This window comes from Nuphar pumila, chromosome 1 (assembly GCF_984573655.1).
Source record: "Nuphar pumila chromosome 1, dmNupPumi1.hap1.1, whole genome shotgun sequence".
Taxonomy (NCBI): domain Eukaryota; kingdom Viridiplantae; phylum Streptophyta; class Magnoliopsida; order Nymphaeales; family Nymphaeaceae; genus Nuphar; species Nuphar pumila.
In genome coordinates, this window is record NC_143249.1 from 172,040,326 (window position 1) to 172,067,214 (window position 26,889).

A 26,889-nucleotide genomic window follows, 5' to 3' on the forward strand; every position below is an offset into this window, starting at 1 on the left:
CGAAAGATGACCTCCTTGAAAGTTTTATCAAATTTCAAGCATGTACGTATGGGAGTTGGAGGTTGTTTGAGATCCGACCAGCCTCTATATTAATCTTTGTATCTCCCTAATAGAAAATCAATAGATTTTGATTTTTGACAAGTTAAAACTAGACATTCCAACAAAAATTTAGGAATCAAAATGGACTCAAACGAATTCTGGATTCGAGAGTTACACTCTCTGCAATCTGATGCAAAGTTTTGCAAAACCCGGGAAGGATTTGGGACTATAGCAAACTATCAGGCTGCCCTGTGCTTGCTGTAGTTTAGTTGCATACTCAACCAAAAGAAAAATTAATTAGAAGATATAAATGTTGGTTGATGTTTTTAATTGTTTAGATGTCTGCAAAGGAAAAGAAAATACATGTATTGTATGTGTTTGTTAAAACCTATATATTTTGTTATTTTCTTCTATGTATGTAAGATCATACATTTGTCTGGTAAATCGTTTGTATCTTCCTTATCTGGAGGAGTTTTTATGAATGGTTTATAACGTCTAAAAGCTGACAGAATTGTGCACAATCTGTAGAAGTTTGAGCTTTGTTCTCAGTCTGTGCATAGATCGGTAACTATTGAAAAAATAGAGAAGATATAGGCCTAAACGGATCCCGAATAGATTATGGATCGGTTAATCAATGCATAGAATGAATGTCTGATATGAATATGTGATTTTGAATATTAAATTAGCATGAAGATATGACATGTGATGTTGTGTATATGCAGGTTCAAGTTCCTAATAAGCATGACATCGAAAAAGATTATTACTGCATGCTTATGATTGAATGCACACTACTATCAAATTTCGTATATTGTGTATTATATTGTTTCATGTAATTATGTATGGATGCATATAGTTAATCACGATCAATGTCTATAAATGAATGCATAAATGTATTTGATATATTACAAATTACATATGTTGCATGATAACATCCTTGACATTGAATCATGCATCCATGTGTCCAACTGGAGGTTCGAATCTTAGATTAGATTCATTTTGTATGTGTATAGATAAATAATAGAATTAATGCATTGAAAGAATGATCATTAATTCTATTAGGTTTACAATGAGAGGATAAGCGGTACTCTAGGCTTCGTAGAATATGTTTTGAGAATGTAAGGTTGCTCCTCCCAACCACAAAGATAGGGCAAAACCTCTACATTAGCTACGAGTGGTAGGTTAAGGAGCTCATGAGTAAAGTCTGATGCATCAAGATGGTTGTGTTGGGAGATTTTTTTCGACTAGGTCGTCTCTCGCCCGATATTAGTGAAAAGTGTTCGGCCAGGGTTAAGCTACAAATTATTTGAAATTACCCTCCTGAGTTGTTGTCTTGATGCAGGTTAAGCCTATGTAGTACCTACAAGGCTAAGAAGTGAAAAACACAATTGTTGTTCATTTAATTAAGCATAGCATGCATCATGTAAAAAGAAAAGTAAATAAAAGCAGTTACAAATCACTCATGCATGAAAAGACTATCTGTTCCACATCGGTAAGTGCATATATTATTTACCTACTCATGCATAAGATTATAATTGTTTATGAATGAAATTCTTGTTATGCACTGCGATATTATGCATGCTTGAATTGAATAATTTTTTGAATAATTGTATGAATTTATCAAAATATGTTCATATATACTGGTTTTGATTTACCTATGTTGAATAATATCTCTTCCTGAGTCTGAACCCAATATATCATACAAGTATTGAGTAGAGAATCATTGTGTTGGTGGGTTGCAACGAGACCATAGCTAAGTCGTTCATTTCCTGTAGAGTTTTGGATTTGAACATTTATTTGTCATTTGAACATTTATGACTCTGATGTATTTTCAAACTTATGAGATTGAATTCAATTAATTATGTGATTGTTAAAATTCAATTTAATTCGGTGAATGGTTTGATGCATAGCCAAGTCTCTTTATTTGATTTTGTTCATAAATAATTTTTACTATGATTTTCAAACTATTAAAAAAATAATTCTTGTGATTTTTAAGTTAAAATTTTGGGGCATTACAAAGATGGTGGGTGGTGGCAGTGAGATGGGTGGTGGGGAGTATAAAAATAAATTTTCTCTTGATAGAAGAAAACATTCCTCCACACCTCCCATGAAAGAATATAAAGTATACTTTTTAGAAAAAATTCTGTCAACGAAAAAGTCTCATTTTGAAGGGTTGGATTTTTCATTTTACATCAATTTTTCTATATCTTTCTCGCTTCCAAACATGCATGTCTTTATTCATGTTATGACTTTCTTTGATGTAAATGCAAACACTGGACATGTGAACAATCGTGTCTATATCTGCTCAATGCAAACACTGCACAAGAACGCCATTGTAACTGTCTTGGATAAGACAACTCTGTGCCTGGTCAATAGTGTCTGGACAACAGCACGTTTGTTCAAGCTGTCCCCACAACCAAATGCTCCCGTACATAGGCGTTCTATGCAGCAAGGTTAAATTGGGTGTACTTTCTAGCGGAAAGCTTTCCAGTATAGCCTATGTAGTAAAAATTAAAATAATATATGAAGAAAATGAAAGTCTACGGTTGCTTTTGCAAGTTCCTCGTAAAGCTTCGGAAGCGTGCGATGGTGGTTGGATCATTGTCGTCGATGGTGGTGTGGGAGGGTGGTGGGAGGATCGTTCATCGGTGAGTTTGTTGCTTCGCTGTTAATACAGAAGGGGTTGGGCAGAAGGAGAAGAATGGCGCCGCAGTGGGTGTTGGTGTGCTACGGGTTGGTGACTCTCTTGGTGGTTGTTTCTTTCTTGTGCGGTCAATGGCCCATCTTCCAAGGGACCTTCATCGACAAGATCCATTACTTCATCACAGTTGGTTTTTACGATTACTTCCTGTAAGCCTTTACTTCCATGATCTAATCCGTTTGTTCCCACGCTTTGTGAATTGTGATGAAGATCCTCATGAAATGTTACGGAGTTTTATTTATTGTTAATCTTCTTTCGGTTTTGCAAATGTAGATGCCGTGGTTGGATTGGCTCCTAAAAGGAAATCGCAATTTTGGGCATCTCCTTTCTGCTCCCCTTTTTTCATTTTTCTTCTTGTTCCTTACCAATTAAAAGAAAAGAGAGAAGCGGTACTGGAATTAGGATAAAGATGAGTGGACTCGTTACAGCAGCATTTTAGGAGAGACTGCACTTTTGGGCTTTTAATCCTTTTTCCCGTGCTCGCTAGCACGCAACCCCGCCCCGTTATGTTATTGGAAGAATTGAGCCTCCTGCTTGGCTGGTTATTCAGCGCATCGCAAGGCCCTTCTCCGATTCGAGTGAAAAAATATTCCCATCTCTTCTCTTCTTTGTTGGAAGGCCTCCATGTGCTTGCTTGCAGCTCAAACAAACGTGCTCTTTGGATGGTGTCTCATGGCGACGCCGTGCAATAAGAATTAGGTGAAAGTGGTAGGATCGCTTCGCTTACCAATTCCCACCTCCCTGCTCGGTAATATATTAGACGCCTCCTGTTTTGGATGGATGGTTATTCATTAGAGGCCCGCAGTTTGCATCTTCCTCAGAAAGGCTTGATTGCTCTTCTGTGCATTCTTCGGTAGACTGCCTGTCTATTCAAAGTTCAGACATTCACTCTACACTTTCAATACTTTATGCATCAGAGGACAGAATTCATTATACGAGAGAATTAGACCTTTTTTTCCCTTTTTGTGGATCAAGTGCTGTACGTGTTTTATTGTTTAGCTGTAATCAACTTTTGCATGGCCGCATAGTTCATTTGTGCTGCTTCTCGTATAAAAATTTCACATGGAGCAGTGGCTTGTCTAGTTTCTTAATTCCACTATGTTTTTTTTTTGTTCCTTTCTCTTTTTGTTTTTTGGTTGGTTTTTAAACGCTCTATCTTGGTTTTTGGTATTGCTTTGGCTTGCTCCTTGTTTGTCTGGCGATAAAATCCTGTGGTTGAAAAAAAAAATAGTTCTGGTTTTTGTAATAAATGAGCAGATCTTTACAGAATCTGTGGCTAAATTATTTGTTTGTTTAATGCTATAAATCTTCACATTGTACCATGTTTAAGTTCGAGTCTCCTTGCTTCTCATTGTTGCAGGCGGTTTGTTGTTGTTGTTTTCGGCTCAAGGGGCAGAAATGCCTTCCTTTCTATTGAGCATTATTGCTGTGAACGACCAAATCCAATCCTGCAGGTGTTGTATTTTCACAGAGATTTGCAGTCCGTCATTTGTTTTCTTCCTGGTATTTGGTGGTCCTTTGTTTCATAGGATGTGTTCTTTGTTTTTTTGGATATAGGAAACAATTTCTATTCATTTTGAAAAAGATGTCAGGATTAAAAGTTTTTATTTGAGTAGCTATGGAATGTGCATCGTTAAGCAGTTGCTAATATTTGTTCTCTGAAGCTCTAGTGTGCGATGATGACTATTGGACATATGGTCTTTCATTCCTCGTGCTCCCTCCCTACATCCCCACCCCCCCTGCATGCACACTTTACTCTTTCTTCCTTCAAACCTTTTTCCCATTTCTAGTAGGAATCTAATTGATTCTTAATTATTTTGTAATGGTTACAATGTTTCATGTCATATTAGTTGTAATAAGAATGACATGCACATAGGCAGATCTCTCTCTCTCAGACTGTTACGGTTCAAAATCGGCCCCAATTTACTTTTGTATTCTTTTGATTTTAGTGAGATTTGATGTTTTGATTTTTTGCTCCAATTGAGCGGGCGAGTGTAGCGGGTCTTTGGATTTGGATGTTAGTAAAGAAGCCACACGTGCTGATATGGCAGTAGTCGGGTCTGTACGGATGTGTACATTTATTTTTAAAGAAGTTGGTCGGGTCTGTACAGATCATGATCCAGTAGTCGTTCATGATCCAAGCCAACGATTAGGAGATCCAGATCCAAATAAATGGCATCGCAAATCTAGTGCTGAGGTGGATAACCCAGTCAGCGTAGGAGCCACACATGCTGATATGGCAACTTAGGTGGCAGATCAAGAGTGGACCCTACTCAAGACAAGTGTCAACCTCCTACAGAGTTTTCAGAATTGAGATGACATCTCCATCACGTGCCACGTGTCAGCACCAGAACGATAGAGAACAAGCCATTCGGGCCTAAAGGGGGGACAACTTCTCCTCTCTAAAAAAAATGTCTCCTACTTCCCCTTACATGTGTAGAGTCCAATTAGACCTATTCTATGTCACATGGGTGTGGGGATGCGACACTTCCAAAAAACCCGGGTGCGGGGGTGCGGCAAAATATATATATATATATATATGACTTATAACCAGTTTTTTTTTGCTGGTGTGTTTGTTTGAAGACTTGTTACCCACGTTCTGCGTGTTGTGTACTTTGGCGCAACGGGACAAAATTGATGAACCGAAAGGATTGACAATCTGATCGACCCAGCCTGCTGCGTTCTGGTGACTGTCATGATTCAATCATGTATGAAACTCCCTAGTCTTCACGAAAAAAAATATAAGCGAAAGGTTTGATGTGGTTTGTTGGAGAGAGTGTCTTCACGAGGCCTACGGCTTCACAACCATTGCCACACCACTGCCTAGGGTTCTTCAAATTTCATTTTATATACAGTTGCACACAGATCTCTGGTCTGGACTCTGGATGACAGCTAAAAGAAATTTATTGGATTTGACATGTGGAAAAGAGAGGTCTACACCAGGCTACGGCTAGAGCACCCATCTCGTCAGGAGAAAAGTGAATACTAATAGCCACCAAGGCTACCACCACCATTATCATTTATTATGGAGAGAGAAAATCCTTGACGAAGAAAGATCTAGATGGTTGAAGGATAAAGACTTCAAAAGGCTCTTGAATTTTGGTTTTAATTTTTAAGGAAGATGGATCATCATTTCCAAGTTAACAATATGTTTTCCAACACTGTGAATTCATTGTTTGGAGGCAGGAATAGCATGGGATGCCAACAAAGCTCGTCAGATGTTGTGGACACAAGTGCCTCTTTATAAAATAAGAGCAGCAACAAGCAGGCATCCACACTTCGGCTGTTCCGTCCTTTCATTCTCTCATCACTACCTGCAGGGATCCAGCAAGGGGTGGGGAGAAGTGAAGAATCTGGAAGTCCTCGTCAAGGAATAGGCAACTCTAAAGAGACAGAAGCTATCAAGGCCAAAATCAAAATCAAAATCCAGCAAGGGGCGGGTCCCGCTGCGTGGTCAGCTGTCAGCAGAATTTTTTTCTTTTTAAATTCCACAGTCTATTTCATAGGGCAAATTTTAAAAAAAAAAAATCAAAAAATTGGACCAAAATGACCTTGGGTGCGGTCAACGCACCCTGGGTCGGGTTGACCGCACCCGGTGCCGCACGTGCACCCGCAAGCGGCACCTGTCTGACCGAATCCCTGTGACATAGGACCTATTTAATTGTGTTTTATGATTTTAGAAAACTAGGTTTAATTAAGAGTCCTGTCAGGATATGACTCTAGAGTCCTTTTTCTAGTTTAGTTCTTGTTGCCAAATAAGACTTTTTTTTTACAACTAAAAGGTGTTTTGGTTTTATGGGTTAACTTTAGTTCAGAAATTAGAATTGGACTTTACCCCAGGCCTCAAATCTATAAATAGAGGTATGAGAATCCCCTTATGATTATTGAATAATTGAATTGAAAATTGATTCCTAAATCACTCTCTCTCTCTCTCTTCTCTCTCTTCTCACATTTCTCTCTCTCCTCTCTATGATCCACGCGAAACCAGGCCTCCCTTGGCAGTTTGTCATCCTTTTCGAATCCTTGCAAGGGCCCAAGCCTTTTTAGCTCCTAGGCGTTAACCAAAGGAGACACCTGAACTAAGGATCTATTGCGGTGCTACTCTCCAGTCGTGATTCTGCTGGTCTTGCCCCTTGCTGGTATTCTCAGAGGTATATCAGAGCTAACACAACCTTTGGAGCCTGTCTAAACTGTCCCATAACCTGAAACTACCCGAACGCCCAAAATCGCACCTGTTGAGAGAGTGTTGTCCACGTATCAGGATAGTTCTGACTTCTGAAACCGACCTGCACCTATCCCAACGTCCCAACCTCCTATGTAGTCAAAAGTGATAGACAACGCTTAGTCGATGGACCCTTAAAAAGACTAGTCAGAGACTAGGCGGACTAGTCGGTACCTTAATTAAAAAATATAAAAACTATGCAAATGAACTGCTAAAATTAGTAACAAACATGTATGCAACATAAAATCAATCACCAATAAGTAAAAGATAAAAAAATATGTTGATGCCCAAATACTAAAAACAATTGAATAAGCAAAGCAAACAACTATCAACAAATACCAATTAATTTAAAATAAAGTGCCAAAACTAACAGCAAACATGCATCCAACATAAAGTTAATCAACAACAAATTCACGAAGCATAAGATATTGCTATCATCAAGCATAATAAACATGTTATATTACAAAACCTGCCCAAATATTATTAAGACCAACAACAAAGATGTATCAAAAATAAAATTAATCAACAAATGCACAAAGTACAAAATACCTCTATCGTGAAGCATAGCTGCATAGTAAACATGATATTACAAAACCTGCCCAAAAATTAAGAACAATTGAATAAACATGCAAACAATTGCCAATATCAACAAAAGTTATGCAATTTAAACATAATCTGAATTCATAAAATAAAGTTGAACAATTGCCAATTCATATACATATAATATATATAGACTTTATTATAGATACATACACACATGCTCATGTATGTATATGTACACATGCATATGTACATATATACATACATATAACTTGAACAATCTAGCTCTGACCTGGCTGAGTCAACCTAGTGAATGGCCAACTCACGTTGACTCGGCTGACTTAGTGAGTTAGCCTGGTGGGTTTTTAAACATTGGTTACATCAACTGCACCAGATACTGTCCTATTATTAATCTATGCGATTTTTTGGAACCCCACCTCTTTCATTCCTGCTGGCCAAGTTGTGGATGCTTGCTTTCTTGGATAGCAGCCTGTACTTACCATTCCTGATTGTTACTTGTCTTGTGCTTTGGAGAGACAATTTCTGTAAATAATCAACATTGCATGCTACTCAAGAATCACTTCATGAAAAAAATAAGTTTATTAATCATTTTGGTTTTGAGGATTACAAGAAAAGTGCACAGTAACTTGTATTTAGACAAATTCTTCTTATTGATTATATTATTTCTAATGAAATTGTATTTTTTGAGACATGTCATGCTTCGTTATAGATCTAGGTATTGGTTGCTTTTTGAATTATGCTATCTCTTATTCTTACAGATAATGTACCTGGGAATTGTTGGAGTGACTTATTTTCTCATTGTACGGTCCTCTTTTGCTTATATTCCTGGATATTATGTGCCAGGGTTTCACAGGTCATTCCTAATCTTGTAGTCGAATGTTAAAAATGATGTTGACAGCAATCTTACTTCGAGAAGTTGCTGAGACGCCTTTTGTCTTTTTCTCTTAAATGTTTTTGCAGGTATACCACCTTGCTAGCAGTTCTCGTGGGTGTTCTGCTCTTTCTTTTGACAAGCTTTTCTGATCCAGGCACTGTGAAAGCTGAAAATGTTTTAAAGTATCTCTCTTCTTATCCTTATGACAACATCATATACATGGAAAAGAAATGTTCAACATGCAAGATTCCAAGGTTTCTTCTTCCCTCGGTTATTTTCTTGGTCTTTTTGCTCTCCTTATTTGTTCAAATTTTTTAATGGTGCTTGTTGTCCAGTTTAGACCTGCAAGGTCAAAGCACTGCAGCATATGCGATCGATGTGTTGCAAGATTTGACCACCACTGTGGATGGATGGTTGGTATATTTCCTTGATCATGATGACTATCATTTTTATCTTAATATCAACTTGCATTTAATTAAAATAATTATTAATGCAGAATAATTGCATTGGAGAGAAGAATACTCGATATTTCATGGCTTTTCTTCTCTGGTAAGGCTTTCTTAACTGATATCACATGTTTTGCTTTTTAGATGATGTTATTGATTTTGCTGTGGTTGTCTTCCTAGTAACACATGCACACATACCTATGTGCTAAATTCAGATTCTTAAATAAAAGTTAGGTGCTTGTGATGTATGTGTTTAAGTCATGTAGTGTGGGCTTTGAACTTTGAATTGCTTAGCTGTTGCCTTCTGTAACTTTGTCTATGACGATCAAAGAAGAAAAGAACTGTAAGAGATCGGCTTCTTGGTTATAATGGATTCAACTTATATGGGAAGTCAGGTTTTCAGGTTTGAATACAATGACACGAAGGTCCAGAAGTTAACAGGAAAATTTAGGACAATGTATATACTTTCAGATTGCCATGATATTTACAAAGATGCATTTCATTTCTATTTTCCAATTCATTTTGTTGTTATTAGGTGGATATAACGACATTTTTATTGAAGCTATCTGAGTTTGGGTGTATCAAGAAAGAATCCTACTTTTAGTATGGATTAGGAGCATTGTGTATGGACCAAAAGTCAGGTCTATTTAGTTACCTGTTCTACATCGTTAGATTTCCCTAGATAAATATTTTTTAGTAGAATCCAAGTTTGTACGACTGAAGCTTAATAGGTTTTTATCATTAAAGCCAGATTTCTGCCTCATTTTTTACCACTTCTATTATTAGCTTGCCAATGTCAAAACAAGACCAAACCATTGCACTATTGATTCTAATGATTTATCTAATTGTCTGCTTGCGGTTTTAATGGACTTTGATAAGTAAGATGTTAGACACCTAGTGAGACCTCATGTTTTTATCTTGCCAACGTCAAAGCAATATTGAACCATTGCGCTATTAATTCTAATGATTTGTCTAATTGTCTGCTTGGGGTTGAAATGGACTTTGTTAAATAAGAGGTTAGACACCTTGTCTTGATAAATAAGATGTTAGACACCCAGTCAGATCTGTGAGATTAAGAAAATGTATTCAATCAAATACTCATTCAACTTAGTAAACAAGATATTAATCCAAAGTGAAGGAACTGAGATTACTTGGCTGATTGCAGTATGTTGGGTGATGGTTTGGTTTGTCTTTTGTTAGACCAGAATCTGAAACAGGTCTGAACTTTGACCCCAAACTCTGACTGGTTTAAATCATGTTGGGGGCCGGGTACTACAGTTATAGTAGACCCATATGGGTCAGCAGGCCTCTGTATGAACTGTTCAGTTATATAAAGGTTCAGATCTTAATCAGGCTGATGTGCAGACTGGTTAGATAGGACTGCGCTTGGCATTTTGAGTGTAAATCCTATTCAAGTGTAAAGATGGTCCGTGTCAGGTCTGTTTAGGTGTACATTGTAATAAATTGGTATGAGAAATGGTCAGGTCTGATATAATTGAGAACTTAAAATGACATACCCAAGAACAATCTCATTTCATAATTGAGTCTCAATCACATTTTGGACCAGGTCCAACCCATAGGTCCATAAATTTTGGTGTTTTCAGGTCTACTTACCCCTTATACCTATTTGGAAGTAACTTGGGCTTGAAGAAAGTACCTTTTGGCTGATGAAGTAAAAAAAATTGCAAATAACTTACTGCTGCTATTTCAAGCTTTTGAGATGTCATGATTTCAAAGACCCAATTCTATTGGGAAAGATTTTTTTTGGAGAGGAAATTTTCTTGGGAAGGAATTACCATGTCATTTGTGTTTTTGTGAACAAAATATAGTTTTAGAGAAGCTAATTTGATTAAAAATGCAATAAGTTTATACAATCATCAAGTTTGATTTTTTTTTGTATTTGCAACAAATGCACTGTGAGCTAGGGTGGTTTGATACTACAAGAGACTCTCTCTCTCTCTCTCTTATGTCGGCAAGTCCCTATGTAATTGTAAAGAATAGAGCCTTCAGGAACTAAACGTCCACCAAAGAATCCAAAGTGGACAAGCACAACTGCCACTAAGGACACACAAAGTAGGCACAAAGAATATAAAAATCATAGTCAACTGTATTGTTAAAGGTAATTTCTCGGCGAGGGTATTTCTCAGAGAGATTTTCAAAAGTTGCTAAATCTCGAGAATATTTTGAGAGTTTAAAAAATTGGAAAAAATATAAATAACAAAAAAAAACTAAGAAAATAATAGGTTTTGCATTATTTTTCTTTAAAAAATACAAAGAAACATGTTTTAAAGGTTTAAAAATATAAAAAAAACAAAAAAATAGTAAATGCAAACTTAAAATAAAATAAAAAATCTCAAAAAATATCACGATAATATTGTGATATTTTGTTTCTGCTGATATTTTGAAAATATCGCATTATATTCTTGATATTATTGGCTACCTTGAAATAGCCGATAATATCGTGATATTTTCAAAATATCAACGATATCGGTGACAGTGATAAAAATTAATATTTTACTGATCTACAAGTATGAAAAATGCATACCTACAATGGGGTAAACACCCTTTATTTATACACACAAAAGGGAGCAAAACTAGTTGTTAGACTGACAGTCTAACAACTAGTTTTCTCGTTGTTACCTGAAAAATGAAATACAAAAAGGATATTATATGTATATACATATCTATATATATACATATTTGAATATGTATATATATAGATAAATACATACATATATGTCTAGTATATATACATTTTAACACTCTCCCTCAAACTTACAATATAATGACCGAAAGTTTGCCAAGAAGGAAGTGAAACCTAAGAGCTAAGAGGTTTGATGAAGAAATTTGTTAGTTGATATTCCTATGTAATATAGGGCAAATCAATGTTGCCTTGAAGATACTCCTCTTGAACATAGTAACAATCTTCTTAGCTAGACCACCTCCATCGTGGTAGTAGCTATGGCCTTGTATTCATATTCTATTGATAAAAGTGAGACCTTTTGTTGCTTCTTGTATCTTCACAAAATCAGGGATTTACCTATAAAAATACAAATCTGTGATTGAGTGCTTGTTGTTGTGATCACCTCTCTAGTCAGATCTAATGTAAGATGAAGTCAGAAAAAGGCTTCTAGAAACTGAAGTTTTAATATATCTAATAATTCATAAAATTGCTTTCATATGAACAAATGTAGGAGAGTGCTGAAATTGACTAGTTATATGTACGTGTGCTATATCTAGTCTAGTAATTGAAAGGTAAGAGAGTGCTCTGATGAACTGTCGGTAAGGTGTTGGATCTTCAAGAGGTTCTTTATCATCAATTCTTATCTTAACATTATCCACCTCAGGAGTATTTATTTTCTTATCATATGTAATTTCAGACATGAAAATATTATTAGACAAAAACTTAGACTAAGACAACAAATACCCTCTAAGGGAATAAGCAACCTCAATCCCTAGAAAGTATCTTAAAATACTCAAATCAGTTATTTCAAAATTGTTTTTAATATTTTCAACTTAGTGTGTCTCTGCCGTTGTTCAATTACAGGAGTATAATGACAATACTTGCATTAGTTTCCTTAACAAACAAAGTTGTGTCAGTCAAGTAAGATCTAAAGTCAATATCAAGCATAACCTTGCTAAACCTGTCATACTACGCTTTTGGTACTTATTTTAAGCCATGGAGTGCCTTATTCAAACGAAGAGCTTTTCTCTCGGGAATGTTCATACTAGGGGGTGCCTCCATGTACACTTCTTCAACCAATCCCTATTAAGAAAGGCATTTTTTACATCCATTTGATATATGGGCCAATTCATAATAGAAGCAACGACTATAAGGTCCTAACAGTGGTCATCCTAGCAATGAGAACAAAGGTTTGCTTATAATCTATTTCATATTCTTGGGAACCTAACAGTGGTCATCCTAACAATGAGAGCAAAGGTTTCCTTATAATATATATCATACTGTTGGGAATATCCCTTATCAACTAATCTAGCTTTATACCTCTCCAGCTATGTAACAGGGATTCGGCTAGCAGGGTGCCGCACCCGCGTCGACGCGACTCGACACGGGTGTAATGCCCCAAAATTTTAAACTTGCGAACCTTTCAGAAAACAGGCAAAAGACTAGAAAAAATCTTTCATTCAGAGTTTGTTTATGAAATCAGCGAAAGACTATTCTTTTGTTAATTCAGAAGGCAAGCTGACAACTTTGGGCACGTTAGCTAAAAGAACCAAAACTCACAAAATTCAGATATCCCAAAGAAAATCCGTTACAAACCTAAAACGTCCAAGACGTGAGCTAAGAGCAGGAAGAAGTCTTGAAGCCATTTTGCAATCGCGCCATTGCCCATGGTGTACCTAATCATAACCTGTACTCATAGAATGGGTTAGTTTTGCGAAAAACTAGTAGGTGAACAAGAGATACTACAGGAAACTGAATTAAGTACATTTAATTCAGTATGCTAAGCAGTTTAAAGCAGATATGCAGTTAAACAGGTAAGCAGTGCAAGAAGGTAAGCAGTGTAACAAGGTAAGCAGTGCAACTGTCAAAACGTAGCAAGACGATTCATTTGATCGCAAGCTGTGAACTACCACGCAACAAGCTTATTTTCATTCCTAGAACGGGGTCTCTGCATTTAATCATTATCAGGACATCGTTTGCTTGTTCTCACTATTTCTAACAAACACTTTGCCTTGAACAACCTTAATCTATTCTCATCTCCCAAGGCCTTACGCTGCCAACTGACACTTGTTATGACTCACTTAAGGCGTCGTACTTTCTCCGAAAAAACCACCCTTTCATAGAAGGTCCAAAACATGATCTAAAATCAATAAAGACTTGATTCTCACATCTGAGTCCTGCATGAAATCATGCTAAACAGAAAGCCAAAACTATAGATTCATAAGTGGCTATCTCAAAAAATCTCAGAAGATCATCACAACTCACCATAACTTTTTATGGTAATCACAAACACAAGATCTACGTTGGATCGCTCGGTTCGGAAAAAAGTACGACCTCACAAGGAAAATATCGCCTTAGAGAGTATACCTGGTCTTGGACGACACACTTCCTCACAGGAATTCACCGTCTTTGCGGCTACCAGCTCTTGGACAGTGTACCTCCTCACAGAAATTCTACCGTTCTAGCAGGATTACTAGGCCTTGGAAATATATAACCTCACAAGGAATTCCGCCCTAGATGGTATACCTGGTCTTGGACCATACACTTCCCCACAGGAGTTCACCGTCTTTGCGGCTACCCGTTCGTGGACAGTGTACATCCTCATAGAGAATCTACCACTCTAGCCGATTACCTGGTCTTGATCATACATACTCCACAGAGAAACCTTTGAGAACTCGATCCTCAACAAATGTCATATATAATAAAAATCATTATGATACACGCATCAACACAAATGACCGCTCTCAGGGTCGATAGCCACCATTACAATCAACAAGATCAACGTCAGATCACCTGGTCTGGGAAATGTATAACCTCATAAGGAATTCCGCCCTAGATGGTATACCTGGTCTTGGACCATACACTTCCTCACAGAAGTTCGCTGTCTTTGCGGCTACTCGTTCGTGGATAGTGTACATCCTCATAGAGAATCTACCACTCTAGCCGGTTACCTGGTCTTGATCATACACGCCCTCACAGATAATCCTTTGGAGATCAGGTCCTCAACATACAACCTACTCAGTGATACATGAATTGACTGCTCTGAACCATTGACCACTCTTGAGGTCAGTAGCCACCAATATGGGCACAAGCATGTATATCAGCAATATGCATCGTATCACTTTGCATGGTAAAACAAAACACACGATCACCCATTCCTCCAATAAGGTTCTATTAACCATGAACATATTATCGCATACTCTCAACATTTCTTATCACGTGGCACATCAATCACATCACATAGAAGCATATAATACTACACATCAAATTATTGCCACAAGGAACATTGCAATCCTCAAATAGGACCTCAAAGCATGCATAAACGACGCATGAGAATACGCAGATATGGCTACCCATCTGATTCTATAGGCGAAGATTAATTAACTCTATCCGACAGCCAAACAAAACAACTGAATAAGACAAGCACTCATAACAATGCTCGCGAAAACATACAATTACCATCAAATGGCTCAGTCCATCAGCAAGTAATTAAATTAATCGTAAGGCATAAACCATTGCATCACAAGCCATTCATAAGCTATACATGATAAGCAATCATACGACAGCAGTTATATCACAATATGTAAGCAGCTTATAAGACAAGCGGCCACATCAATCCTAGTTGCCACCAGTTCGTAGATTACGAGCTGTATGCAATCACATCAATCATAAGAGATGCAAGCCAACAAGTGCTACGTTGCAATAAGCACCAAGCAGTTCAACCAAGGGGTAAAGCAAGTCATATGCTAATATGTAGCAACTGGCATAATGCTATTATTATAAGCATTTAACTAGTATGAGAAGCTATCTATTACTCAGCAAAGAACTGCCTAAGCAGTTTAACCAACTAGAGTAACGCCTTGACAGACGTGTATAGCTCAACGAGTAGCATACTGAACTACCGAGCAAACAAGCAAACAAGCAATCAACCAGTGTGAACAGACTTTATGTTTTGATATTACTGGACTGCGGGTACGCACAGGAAAAACGTAGAAACAACTAAGACTAGTTCGGGCGTCTGTTATTTTATGTATTTTCAATAACCTGAATAGCTAGTTGAGTCCGCTCCTAAAGGGACGGCTTTAGCCGAGAGAGGATTTCTCAAAGGCAGGTAAGCAGTGTCACAAATGCATCCAACTTCTGCAGAAGTGTTGAGCTAACTATTGTAGCCTCTTTCCCCTAACTCCAATGACTGGGGAGGCCAGATCATTGCCCGTGAGGTGGTTGTTAACAACCTGTCCATTGGAGTTTTGTACCGCTCTGTCTTCTCCCTTAACAGACAACCAGAAGCGAATGGGTGCGTTAGGGGTTGCTTAACTAACGATCAATTCTATGTTGTGGTCTTTAAACCACTTGAGCATCTTGCCTGTGAAGGCGAATGTGAGGTCATTTTATTGATTACAACATTGTGCATTTAGCACTATTCGAGGTCGCACTATCGTCTCATCCGATCATCGCAGTACTAGCGTGTAGTGCACGACTACAAGTACTCTAGGATGAAAGGGGTATAGTTCCTCAATAGGAACCTCAACAGAAGTGTTTCACAAAGATATAATGCTTCTCAAACTATACTTTGACATTCTTTATCTTTTGAAATAGCCAACAGCTTGTGCCAACATTTGGCATGTGATTATCTCGAATCTCATCCGCTACCGGGGTATCTACATGCCTCGCATGACTCGATACCGGCCTCGATAGACGGGATACGGGTTTCTCAACAGACCCCCCGCTAAGAAGTTCGCTCAAACCCTAATTCGTCTGCAGGACTGCGTACTCCAAGAACCCGGATCCCTGCTAGGGATCCCTCTCCTTCGACGATGATGAATCGTTAAGCTCCTGACTCAACTCTTGTCGCAAGAGGGAGAGTGGTAGATGTCTATTGCATCCTCCACGAGGATGCCTCAAAAGCGTATACAATGAGCAAAAACCTGAGCGTCATCTGCAATAGCAAGGCAGTAACAACACATATGCAAAAGCAAGAGCCTGGGCGCAAAGCGCGACAGCAAAGTAAAGACTGTAAGCAGGAGTGCAACGCAAAACCCTTGCGCAATGCGCAACGACAAGGTAAAGACTAAGCAGGAGTGCAACGCAAAACCCTTGCGCAATGCGCGACGGCAAGGTAAAGACTGTTAGAAGGTAAAGGACATGACAGAAAGTAAAGGGCAAGGATCGTGAAACTGCGTCCTTCAGTTAAGTGCATACTTGTATAAATATATATATTTCTATATATATTTATTTAGTGGTCCTTTTTAGTTAATTGAACTTAATTCAATTGTCCAAGTCTTCTGTGCAATCTTCCCCTACCTTGGAGAGTTGCAAGCTTGGTGGCGTCTGCGGGTGTAAGCGATGGACGGCTCGGGTCGCGGAGCGCGAGCGGGATCCGTCGCACGAGCTGCAAAAGCGACGATCTTAGCAAGCTAATACCAATCAGGAGCATTGCCGCTTACCTGACGTGAAGGAAGAGACAAAGGCATCGTGCCATTGCGCACCTGCTATCAGCGTAAGAAGCAGGGGCAAGAGCCGCGAGCCCTTGCTGTCAGCGAGAAACAGGGAGGCAGGGACCTCACTCTTGCCGACAAAAAGCCACAGAGGCAGGGAGCTCATGCTCCCTGCCTGCCAGGATAGAAAAGGCAGGGGAGGGAGCAGAGGCTCCCTGCCGAACTTGCCTCAACAGGAAACAGGACAGGGGGCACAACCCCTTGCTGAAAACGAGAAAGTCTGCCCCTGCCAGCAACAACCAGAAAACAAATGAGGTGCAGGGGGGCTTCGCCCCCTGCCTGGAATCAGGAAGAAGGCAAGAGAGGCTTCGCCCCCCTGCCGGAAAAACACATGAGAGCAGGAGGAGCTTCGCCCCCTACCCGGAAACACAAGGCAGAGGAGCGAAGCTCCCTGCCAGGAAATACAAGAAGGCAGGGGGCTTCGCCCCCCTGCCGGAAAACACAAGGCAGAGGGGTGAAGCCCCCTGCCGGGAAAACACGTGGTAGGGAGGCGAAGCCCCTTGCCGGAAATAACAAAAGCAGGGGGAGCCTCGCCCCCTGCCGACAAACACAAGAGGGTAGGGGGCGAAGCCCCCTGCTGGAAGGCAAAAAGAATGCAGGGGGGCTCGCCCCCTGTCAAGAAAACAAGAGGCATCGGGAGGGGCTGGCCCCTCCCTCGCAAAACTCATCGCAAGGAGGGGGCTCTGCCCCTCCCCTGTGATTTAAGGCAGCAAGGAGGGGGGCTTTGCCCCTCCCTTGCGATTGAGGGAGGCAGGGAGGTGGCTCAGCCCCTCCCTGCGCAACAGAGAAGTGAGGGAGAAAGTGAGGGGATCGGGGGAGAGACGAGAGCAAAGAGGGGAAAAGGGCGTACCTGGGGAGGCTACCGGAGAGGAGCTCGTCGGAAGGAGGGTCATCGGCGTGCGAGCGTTGCCGGCGCCTTCGCTGCAGAGAGAAGGAAGAAGGTGGTGGCCGACGGCGGATGGGGGTCTCGAGCGAGCTGACGAGAGAGAGTCAGGGGGGAGGTACAGAGAGGTCCAGCGAGAGACGGTGAGGCGAGAGAGCGAGAGGGGGAGGAGTGCAGAGAGAATGAGAGAGCAGGAGAGGGGAAGGAGTTTCGTATTTGAACCCCCCCTGTCTTGAGGGGGGGGGGGGGGGGCGCTGCCCCCCTATAACCCCCCGCCAGGGGCGCCCCCCCTGGACCCCCGCCCGTTAACCGCGCAGCGGGACCCGTGTCGGGGGGAACCCCCGGACCCCCTTTATATATATATACACATATATATATACATACATATATATATATATATTTACATTTTTGCCCCTGCCGCACCCCCACACCTGGGTTTTTTGGAAGTGCCGAATCCCCGCACCCATGTGACATAGCTCTCCAGTGTCCCATTACTCTTGGTTTTCATCTTGTATCCTATAAGTTTCTTTCCCTAAGGTATATCATAAAGTGTCCAATTGTTGGCTTTCTTTAAGGCTTCTAACTCTACTCTCATGGCTTCTTTCCATTCAGAATGACCTTGACTTGAGCATAGGTTGAAGGTTTTAAATAGGAATGAATTAGCGCAATACATGCCTTGTACTTGGATGAAAAGGATTCATAGGACACAAATTTTTCTGGGGGCTTTAATGTTCTAGATGATCTTTTTTATTGCTCTTGTGTATTTTCAACATTAGAATACTTTTTAAGTGCACATGTAGGTTTTGGAACACTACGCTTTGTAAGAAAGTTTCATTACCATGTGGTTGCTCTTCCCTAGTCATATCATTTCTTGATTCATTGTCATTATCAAGACCAAATTCACAATCACAAGCATCAACGTCATTTTTTGAAATAAAATCTAACAGAAAAGAATGCTCAGTTACTTCCTTAGGGTTTTCAAAATCAAAGAAATTTTTATTTTTCAAGAATGATACATTTCGTGAAACATACAATTTTTCATTTTTATGATCAAAACACCTATAACCTTTTTTGTTATTTGCATAACCAAAAAAGACACATTGAATGGCTCGAGGAGAAATTTTTTCATTTTTCTTAGTAAAAACAAAACATTTATATCCAAGGACTCTTAATCCAAAATAATCAGGGGTAAGTTTGAAAAGGTTTTCCACAGGTGATATATTTTGTAAAGACGAAGATGGCATTCTATTGATGAGAAACATAATGGTTAAGGCAGCTTCAACACAAAAATCTTTAGGTACAAGACTTGCTATAAGGTTCTTGTGGTTTCCATAATATGTCTTTGTTTTCTTTCAGCCAAACCATTTTGTTGTGGTGTGTAGATAAGATCTTTGATGTGATGCCTTGTAAGTTAAGGTAGTCTTTAAATTCTTTTGATAAAAATTATGCCCCCTAAAAGTGTGAAAGATAGAAATGTTATTTTTAAACCTATTTTTGATCAAGTTGTGAAAGATTTGGAAATGTAGAAAAACTTTTCATACTTATGTCTAAGGAAGGAAATCCAAGTATATCTAGAGAAATCATCCAAAAATATTATATAATATGCATATCTACCTTTTGACATAATCAGTGTTGGACCCCAAACATCTGAATGTACTAACTCAAGTGGTCTATTGGAAACAAAACTCCTTTTTTGAAATGGTAATTTCTTCATTTTACCAAGAATACAATATTTACAGTTGAAATTTTTAACATTATAAAAAAAATTCAAATTTAGAAAATATTGAATTTTGGATACATTTGGATGACCTAATTTTTTTGTGCCATAAATCCAAATTAAATTTCTGAACATTATAACAAAATGTATTCTTGGGTATTTCCAAAACATCCATGTAGGGAAGGCCCCCTTTTCTATGGCTTTCCCCAATAAGCTTCCTTGACTTGCGATCCTGCACCCAAAAACCATATGATGAGAATGAGACATTGCATCCATGGTCCAAAATTTGAGAAACATACAAAAGATTTAAATTTAATTTAGGAATATATCTATTTTTTTGAATTGAATTTTTTTTTGAATTTTGAAAATTGCTTTCAAAATTTTCTATTCCTTTGATCTCTAAAGATATACCATCAACAGCTAAGACATTTGACATGCTTGAGTTAGTATGACATTCGAACAAAATACTAAGGGTGAGAGTCATACGAAATGATGTTCAAAAATCTAGAAGCAAAGGAGACTTACTGGGATCAGAGTAGGATGAGACCGTAGCTCCAGTTGAGGAAGATGATCATCTAAGAAGAGGTTTAAGTGTCTCTACCAATTGAGATAAGGGTATGTTTTCAATGGATGTGTGTTGTGGGTGGCTCATGTTGTTAGTCTCTTGAGGGAGACCAACAGAAGCCACATTTTTCTCCATTCTTTTCAATTCGGGACATAATGACTTGATATGTCCCGGTTCATGGCAATAGTGACAAGTGATTTTTCTCTTGTTGTCGTACTCATTGCCTTGTCTCTCAAAATGAGACGGTTTGTATATATGCACGTAATTTCCCGACCTAGATATGGCTAGGGTGGACTCATCATCATTCTTGGAAGTGTGCCTTTTCAACCTATTCTCCTCCATACTTAGTTCTTTAATAGGATCAACAATAGATGAAATTTTTTCTCTATAAAGAAGAGCCGGTTTGATGGTCTCAAATTCAGGCTGCAAACCATTCATGAATTGGTAGAAGTGCTCCACATCAACTTGTTTTTGTCAGAGATCGATGTCCAAGAGGCAATGCCATTTGGGTTCAAGAAGGGCCAATTTCGCCCAAAGTTCGGATAAAGCATTGTAGTATTCTCTAACGCTCATACTCCCTTGTGTCACAGTTCTAATTTTATCTTGAAGGTTGCACACATATGCAATATCCTTAAGAGAATACATGTTTTTGAGGTATTTTCATGCATCATTAACATTTTCAAATTTAGCTAGACCAGAGCACTTCTTAATGTCTGTTATTGATGAGCCAAGGCATGATCTTCACGTGAACCATTCTCTATTCCTTTCATTTTTTCTCATAGTCGGTTATGGCTTTGGTCTTTTCATCGTCTTGTAGTGCAACGTCCTTCCCATTCTCTACTTTAGTGAAAAGTAGCTTAGGTTTTGGATCGGACCCATCCACTAATTTTCATAAACCCTTGCCCCATATGTGGTGCTTCATAATTGAAGACCACATTATATAATTAGTATCATTTAGCTTAATGGGGACAATGGTATTACTTTCCTTGTCCTCCATGTTTACAAAAGAGAGAGAGAGAGTAACATGTTCACTTGAGTCACTGCGAGCACCACGAACACAAACACTTTTGGAAGCTTTTCCATGAACATGAACGTGTGATGACCAATCTCCAAAAGTTTGAGCACTATGGCTCTGATACCATGTAAAGAATAGAGTGTCTTCAAGCACGAACTAAACACCCACCAAAGAATCCTAAGTGGACGAGCACAAATGCCACTAAGTGCACACACAAAGTAAGAACAAAGAATATAAAAATTAATATTTTATTTATCCACAAGTATGCAAATATGCATACCTACAATGGGGTAAACATCCCTTATTATGCACAAGGGAGCAAAACTATCTCTTAAAACCTGTCTAACAACTAGATCAGTCTAACAGCTAGAAATCTGTTAGAATATGTATATTTATATACATATATTCATATGTATATACATATATTGTTGTTTTTTTGTCTTGTCTTTGACCATGTCCATCAAGGGCATTTTGGTCATTTTGCATTGTAATAGGTACTTCCACTAGGGACAGTTTTTATATTTTTGTTTGTCTTTTTGTCATTGTTCTTTTGTAATAGGAGTAAGGGTTTTATGGTCTTTTTGGAACGTAGAGATTCCAACGGTCATATTTATGACTGTTGGAACTCCTTTCTCTTTCTCTCTCTCTCTCTTATTATCCAACAGTCACATTGGGAGCTCTCGCCTCTCTCTTGAAAGATGTATATATAGGGACATTTGTCCCCTTTCATCTCCCTAATGCTTTGCTTAAGCATTTGGATAATAAAGCACTATTATTTTTTATGTTATCTTGTTAAGCCATTATTGGCTTTGTATTGTCCCTTCGAGGACTTGTGCTTGTGCACTTTGTATTGGTTGTATGCCCTTAGTGGCCTCTTCTCTTGTACTTCCGCCATTTCGTATCAGAGCCTTTGTGCTCTTGGACTTTTGGAAGGTTTCCATCACGTGTTCGTGTTCATAAGAAAGCATTCAAAAGTGTTTGTAGGATCGTGGTGCTTGTGGTTGTCTTATTCATCTATAGCTATTCTCTTATCTCTCTATATCTTCATCTCCTACTATTCAAAATAGAGCATGATTCCAAGATAGATCTCTCCTTCAAGATTAATGGAACAAACTACATGATGTGGGCCTCCACTATGGAGAACAATCTTAAAGGAAATAAACTTTGGGGATACGTGGACACCATTCCCGAACCTCAACTTGTGCTCACCAAGAAAGAAGGAGATCAAGTAAAGGCTCTTGAAGGAGATAATTGAGTGAAAACCATTAGTGATTATCAATCCAAAGTTGAAGATTGGGAGTAATCATGCAAAAATTATTGTATGGTTTATTAACAATGTTGACATTAAAATATGTGCCAACATTGCTAAGTTTAGAAAAGCCAATGAGGCTTAGTTGTTTATGAAAGGCATATAGACAAAAAATGATCTTGCAGACAATATTTCTTACAAGAGAAAGTTAGAAACTTAGAACCACCAAGCAAGGGGACATGAGTGTCCGTGATTATTGTAGTGCATTATTCTCTTTATGTGTTGAGTTAGCACTTCTTGAACCTAAATGGGTTGCCACCGAAGATATGGAACTAAGACGGGAACAAATGAAAAAAAAAACACTTTTTCTAATTTCTATATGGTCTTCGTCCCGAATATAAACAAGTTCGGTCATCTCTTTTCCATAGATCATCTCCTTTACCTCTTGTAGATGTTGTTACCGAAGTTTGTCAAGAGAAGACTCATCTTGGCATGCCAAGAGGAGATTAAGTGTTGGCGGTATCTAGACCCGACAACAATGTGAGGACATATAAACCTCCACACTTTGGGAGGCAAAATAATAATGGAGGTGGTAGAAAAATTATTTGCCACTTGTGGAATGAGCCAGGGCACATCAAACCGACTTATCCTAAGCTTAAAGGTAAGCTGGCTGCCATTAGAGAATCCATTCCTAAGAAGGAGACAAGCAAAAGTGAAGGTGATCTTAAGGATACACTCTCCAAACTAAATTCTCAAGTCTTCATCAACATCGGGTGCTCAAGAAGAAAGGTGTAGTGGTTGTCTCTACTTCTGAATAGAACTTTAAAACTAATATTGACCCACCAGATATGAGCAACATTGATCCTCAGTCTAGAATATCTTCTCTACAGCGTCCTACTGAGCTTGTGAGTGGTACTTGACAATAGTTATTGGAGCAGGTGCAATAACTCCTGAGTCTGCCACTGGCCCCTCTACCTTCCTTTGGTACTGCTTATGCAGGTATTATTGGTAGTTCTCATGGTTGGTTGATATACTCAAGGGCATCTTGTCATATGACAACTCATCAGACCATCCTAACTGATTGTTGTCCTTGCAGTGGTGTGTTTCACACTGCTGACTAGTCTTCTATGGTTATTTCTAAAGTTGGTATTGTCTCTTTTAGTTCTTTTCTTGAAAGCAAACTTAATGTCTCTCAAGTTTATCATGTTTCATCCTTAGCTATGAATCTCATTTCTGTTGGTCAAATAACCAAATTTAATTATGATGTTACCTTCTCTCCCGTTGACTGTCAACTATCATTAAGGAGGATTGGATTTGGCCATAGGAAGGGTGGCATGTACTATTTGGATTGACTGGATATGAGCAAATAAAGGAGATGTGAAGTTGGTTTGGGAGCAGCTAGTCAAGATGAGTCCTTTTTGTGCCATCATAGTCTAGGCCATATCTCCAGCTCTAGGTTGCAATACTTAGTTGCTTTATGATGTTTAGGAGATTTGAAGTTTGCTGTTTCTGATAATGTTCAAAATTGCAAAAGTTGTAAATTGGCAAAGGGTCATGCCTTGTCGTTTGATTTGAGAGAGAGAATCAGAGAATCCATTTGATCTTGTACACTCAGATGTATGGGAACCATCTCTTATCTTGTCTAAGGGTGGTTTATCATATTTTGTTACCTTTATAGATGATTAAACCAGATTTACATGGGTTTACTTCATGAGAAATAAAAATGAATTGTTTGACATTTTCAAGAAATTTTGCGTAATAGTTGAAAATCAATTTTCTACTATAATCAAAGTTATTCGTACTTACTCTGGTGGAGAATATATTAGTGGTATGTTTGAAAGTTTCTTGTCGGTCAAGGGAATTGAACATCAAAAGTCTTGTCCTTATACTTCTGAGCAAAATGCAGTGGCGAAGAGGAAAAATAGACATATTTTAGAATCCACTAGAGCATTGTTTTTTTATGAAAATATACATAAAAAGTATTGGGCAGATGCAGTTTGTATGGCGATATATCAGATCAATCGTATGCCTTCAAGTGTTTTTAAAGGTATATCTCCATTTCAAAGGTTATATGGATCTGGGCCTAATTATAGCATGATGAAAGTTTTTTGGTGTACTTATTCTGTTTTGTTCAAAGCATTCATATCCAAAAGGAATTTCTTTTTTGGTGTACTTATTCTATTTCAAATGATTCATGTGGAAGACCCAAAAGGAATTTCTTTTTTGGTTCATATCGCTGACCCCAATTGTTTTGGGATGAAGGCGTAGTTGTTGTTGTTGTTGTTGTTGTATTCTGTTTTGTTGCCTAGTAGATATAGAGATAAACTTTTACCATGCTCTGTAAAGTGTTGTTTCTTCAGATTCTCACATGGACAAAAAGGTTATAAGTGTTATAATCCAGTGGAGAAACATGTATGGATCTCTAGGTATGTGGTTTTTCATGAGGATGCACCCTATTTAAGTAAGCTGGAACTTAAGGAAAAGGACACTAGTGATTTATCTTTCTTGATAACTTTTCCTGAGACAAGGGAGGTGGAAAGAATTGTAAGAGTTCAGGGGCAAGGTGGAAGATTTGGTCTATCGTACTCCAGCAAGCAAGATTATGTGGTGAAAATACCTTTTCTGAATCAGATAGAATATGAGAAAATAGGAAATTCAAAAGCCAATTTTAATCCCCTTCTGGTTGATTCTGAGTCTCTGACTACACAAGTCAAGAGTCTTCTCCCTCGGCACCTTCTCCTCAAGTACACCGTAGCTCGAGCGTTGGTTCTCTCTACTTGTTTTGTGTCCTATGAATCTTTCTCTCCTTAACACCATTCTTTTTTTTACTTTGATTTACTCCTATGTCGAGCCTAGTTCCTATTTAGAGGAAGCTTTAAAAGAGGAGTGGCAACATGCAATGGTTGAAGAGTTGGGAACTCTTGAAAGAATGCATTCATGGGACCTTATAGATATTCCTCCCGACAAGAACATAGCGGGGTGCAAGTGGGTATACAAAGTCAAGACTAAGGCAGATGGGTCAATCGAGAGATACAAGGCAAAACTTGTAGCTAAGGGTTATAGCCAACGGTTTGGGATTGATTTTGCTGAGACTTTTGCTCTAGTGGCTCACACAACTGTTAAAATATGATTTTATATATACTTATATATATCAGGGGTATTATGGTCTTTTCTTGTTGTAATAGGAAAAACCTAGTAGGGGTTGTTTTGCATTTTTGTCTTTTTTATTTTCTGTTTTTTGTATTTTATTATTTTAGTCAATATGACTGTTGGGACCAGCAGTCATAAATATGACTCTTGGAGGCAGCCCAATGGCTAGTTGGGTTGCCTCCCGGGGCTCTTTCTTGGCTCTATAAATAGGGTCATTCTCCATGTTGTTTTGTATGCTTGTGACTGAATAAAATTTAGATTTTTTATGTTGTGACTCTTGTGGTTCGTATTGTCTCCATTATGAGATTATGATTGTCCCATTGGTGGCCCTTTTGTATTTGAGTTCTCTTGTAGCCATTTATTGGCATTCTATTGTATTTATTGTTTCATTTCATGGTATCTGAGCAATAAGCTCTTGTAATCTGAAAATCACTTAGTTCGAGCTCTCTTTTTGGTGATCGCTATCCCCAAGTCATCCTCTCCACATTGATCGTGATAATGGCCGAGAGGGAATCTTCTATAATCTCCTTCACTTTCAACAAGAACAACTATTTGATGTGGTCAACCGCTATAGAAAACCACATCAAAGGAAAAAAGCTATAGGGTTTCGTTAGTGGTACAATTACCGAACCTCAATTAAAGTTGACAAGAAAATAAAGAGATCAAGTAAAATCTCTCTCCAATGAAGAAAAAGAACAAGCCTTGAATGAATACCAAGACAAGTTCAAGGATTGGGAGGCAACCAATGCTTAAATACTCTCATGGTTCATGAATACCATGGAGTTCAAGATTGCCGCCAATATCATTAAATTCAAGAAGGCAAGAGTTGCTTGAATATTTCTAAAGAGCACATTCATTCAAAGAGACATTCATTGTACGCACTATCACAGAAAATAAAAGTGTTAGAGATTATTTTGGTCTCTTATCACCATTTTGGGATGAATTAGTTATGTTTGAGCCTAAGTGGGAAGACCTAACAATAGAAATGAGACAAAAACAAGTTGAGAGAATCTTTTTTCTTTCTTGCATGGGCTTAGGCCAGAATTCGAGCAAGGTCATCCTTCCTTCGTAGAACCTCTCCACCAATTATAAGTGAGGCTCTTGCCGAAGTGTGTCAAGAGAAAACAAGGCTTGGAATGTATAAGACAAATGAGGAAGTTCTTGTTGTGTCAAGACTCGGGAACCATGTGAGGACATATAAGCCTCCTCACTTTGAGAAAAAAATTAATGGAGATTTTTAGAAAAAATACCATGGAGGATGAAGAAAAAATGTTTGTCATTTTTGTAAT

General features: G+C 38.5%; 1 protein-coding gene across 3 annotated transcripts in view; it reads left to right on the top strand.

Annotated features, from left to right (window-relative positions):
• Window positions 1-2,700: 2,700 nt before the first annotated feature.
• LOC149851283 (putative protein S-acyltransferase 17) overlaps window positions 2,701-26,889 on the top strand; it is a 33,009-nt gene continuing 8,820 nt past the window's right edge. For 2 of the 3 annotated variants that reach the window (XM_090014478.1, XM_090014485.1), the window contains exons 1-6: window positions 2,701-2,886; window positions 4,098-4,191; window positions 8,279-8,373; window positions 8,481-8,648; window positions 8,735-8,807; window positions 8,891-8,943. In XM_090014478.1, the coding sequence (XP_089870604.1) occupies window positions 2,738-2,886; window positions 4,098-4,191; window positions 8,279-8,373; window positions 8,481-8,648; window positions 8,735-8,807; window positions 8,891-8,943 (632 nt within the window). In that variant the 5' untranslated portion in view covers window positions 2,701-2,737. The remainder of the gene's footprint in view (window positions 2,887-4,097; window positions 4,192-8,278; window positions 8,374-8,480; window positions 8,649-8,734; window positions 8,808-8,890; window positions 8,944-26,889) is intronic. The other variant, XM_090014491.1, reaches the window with a different exon arrangement.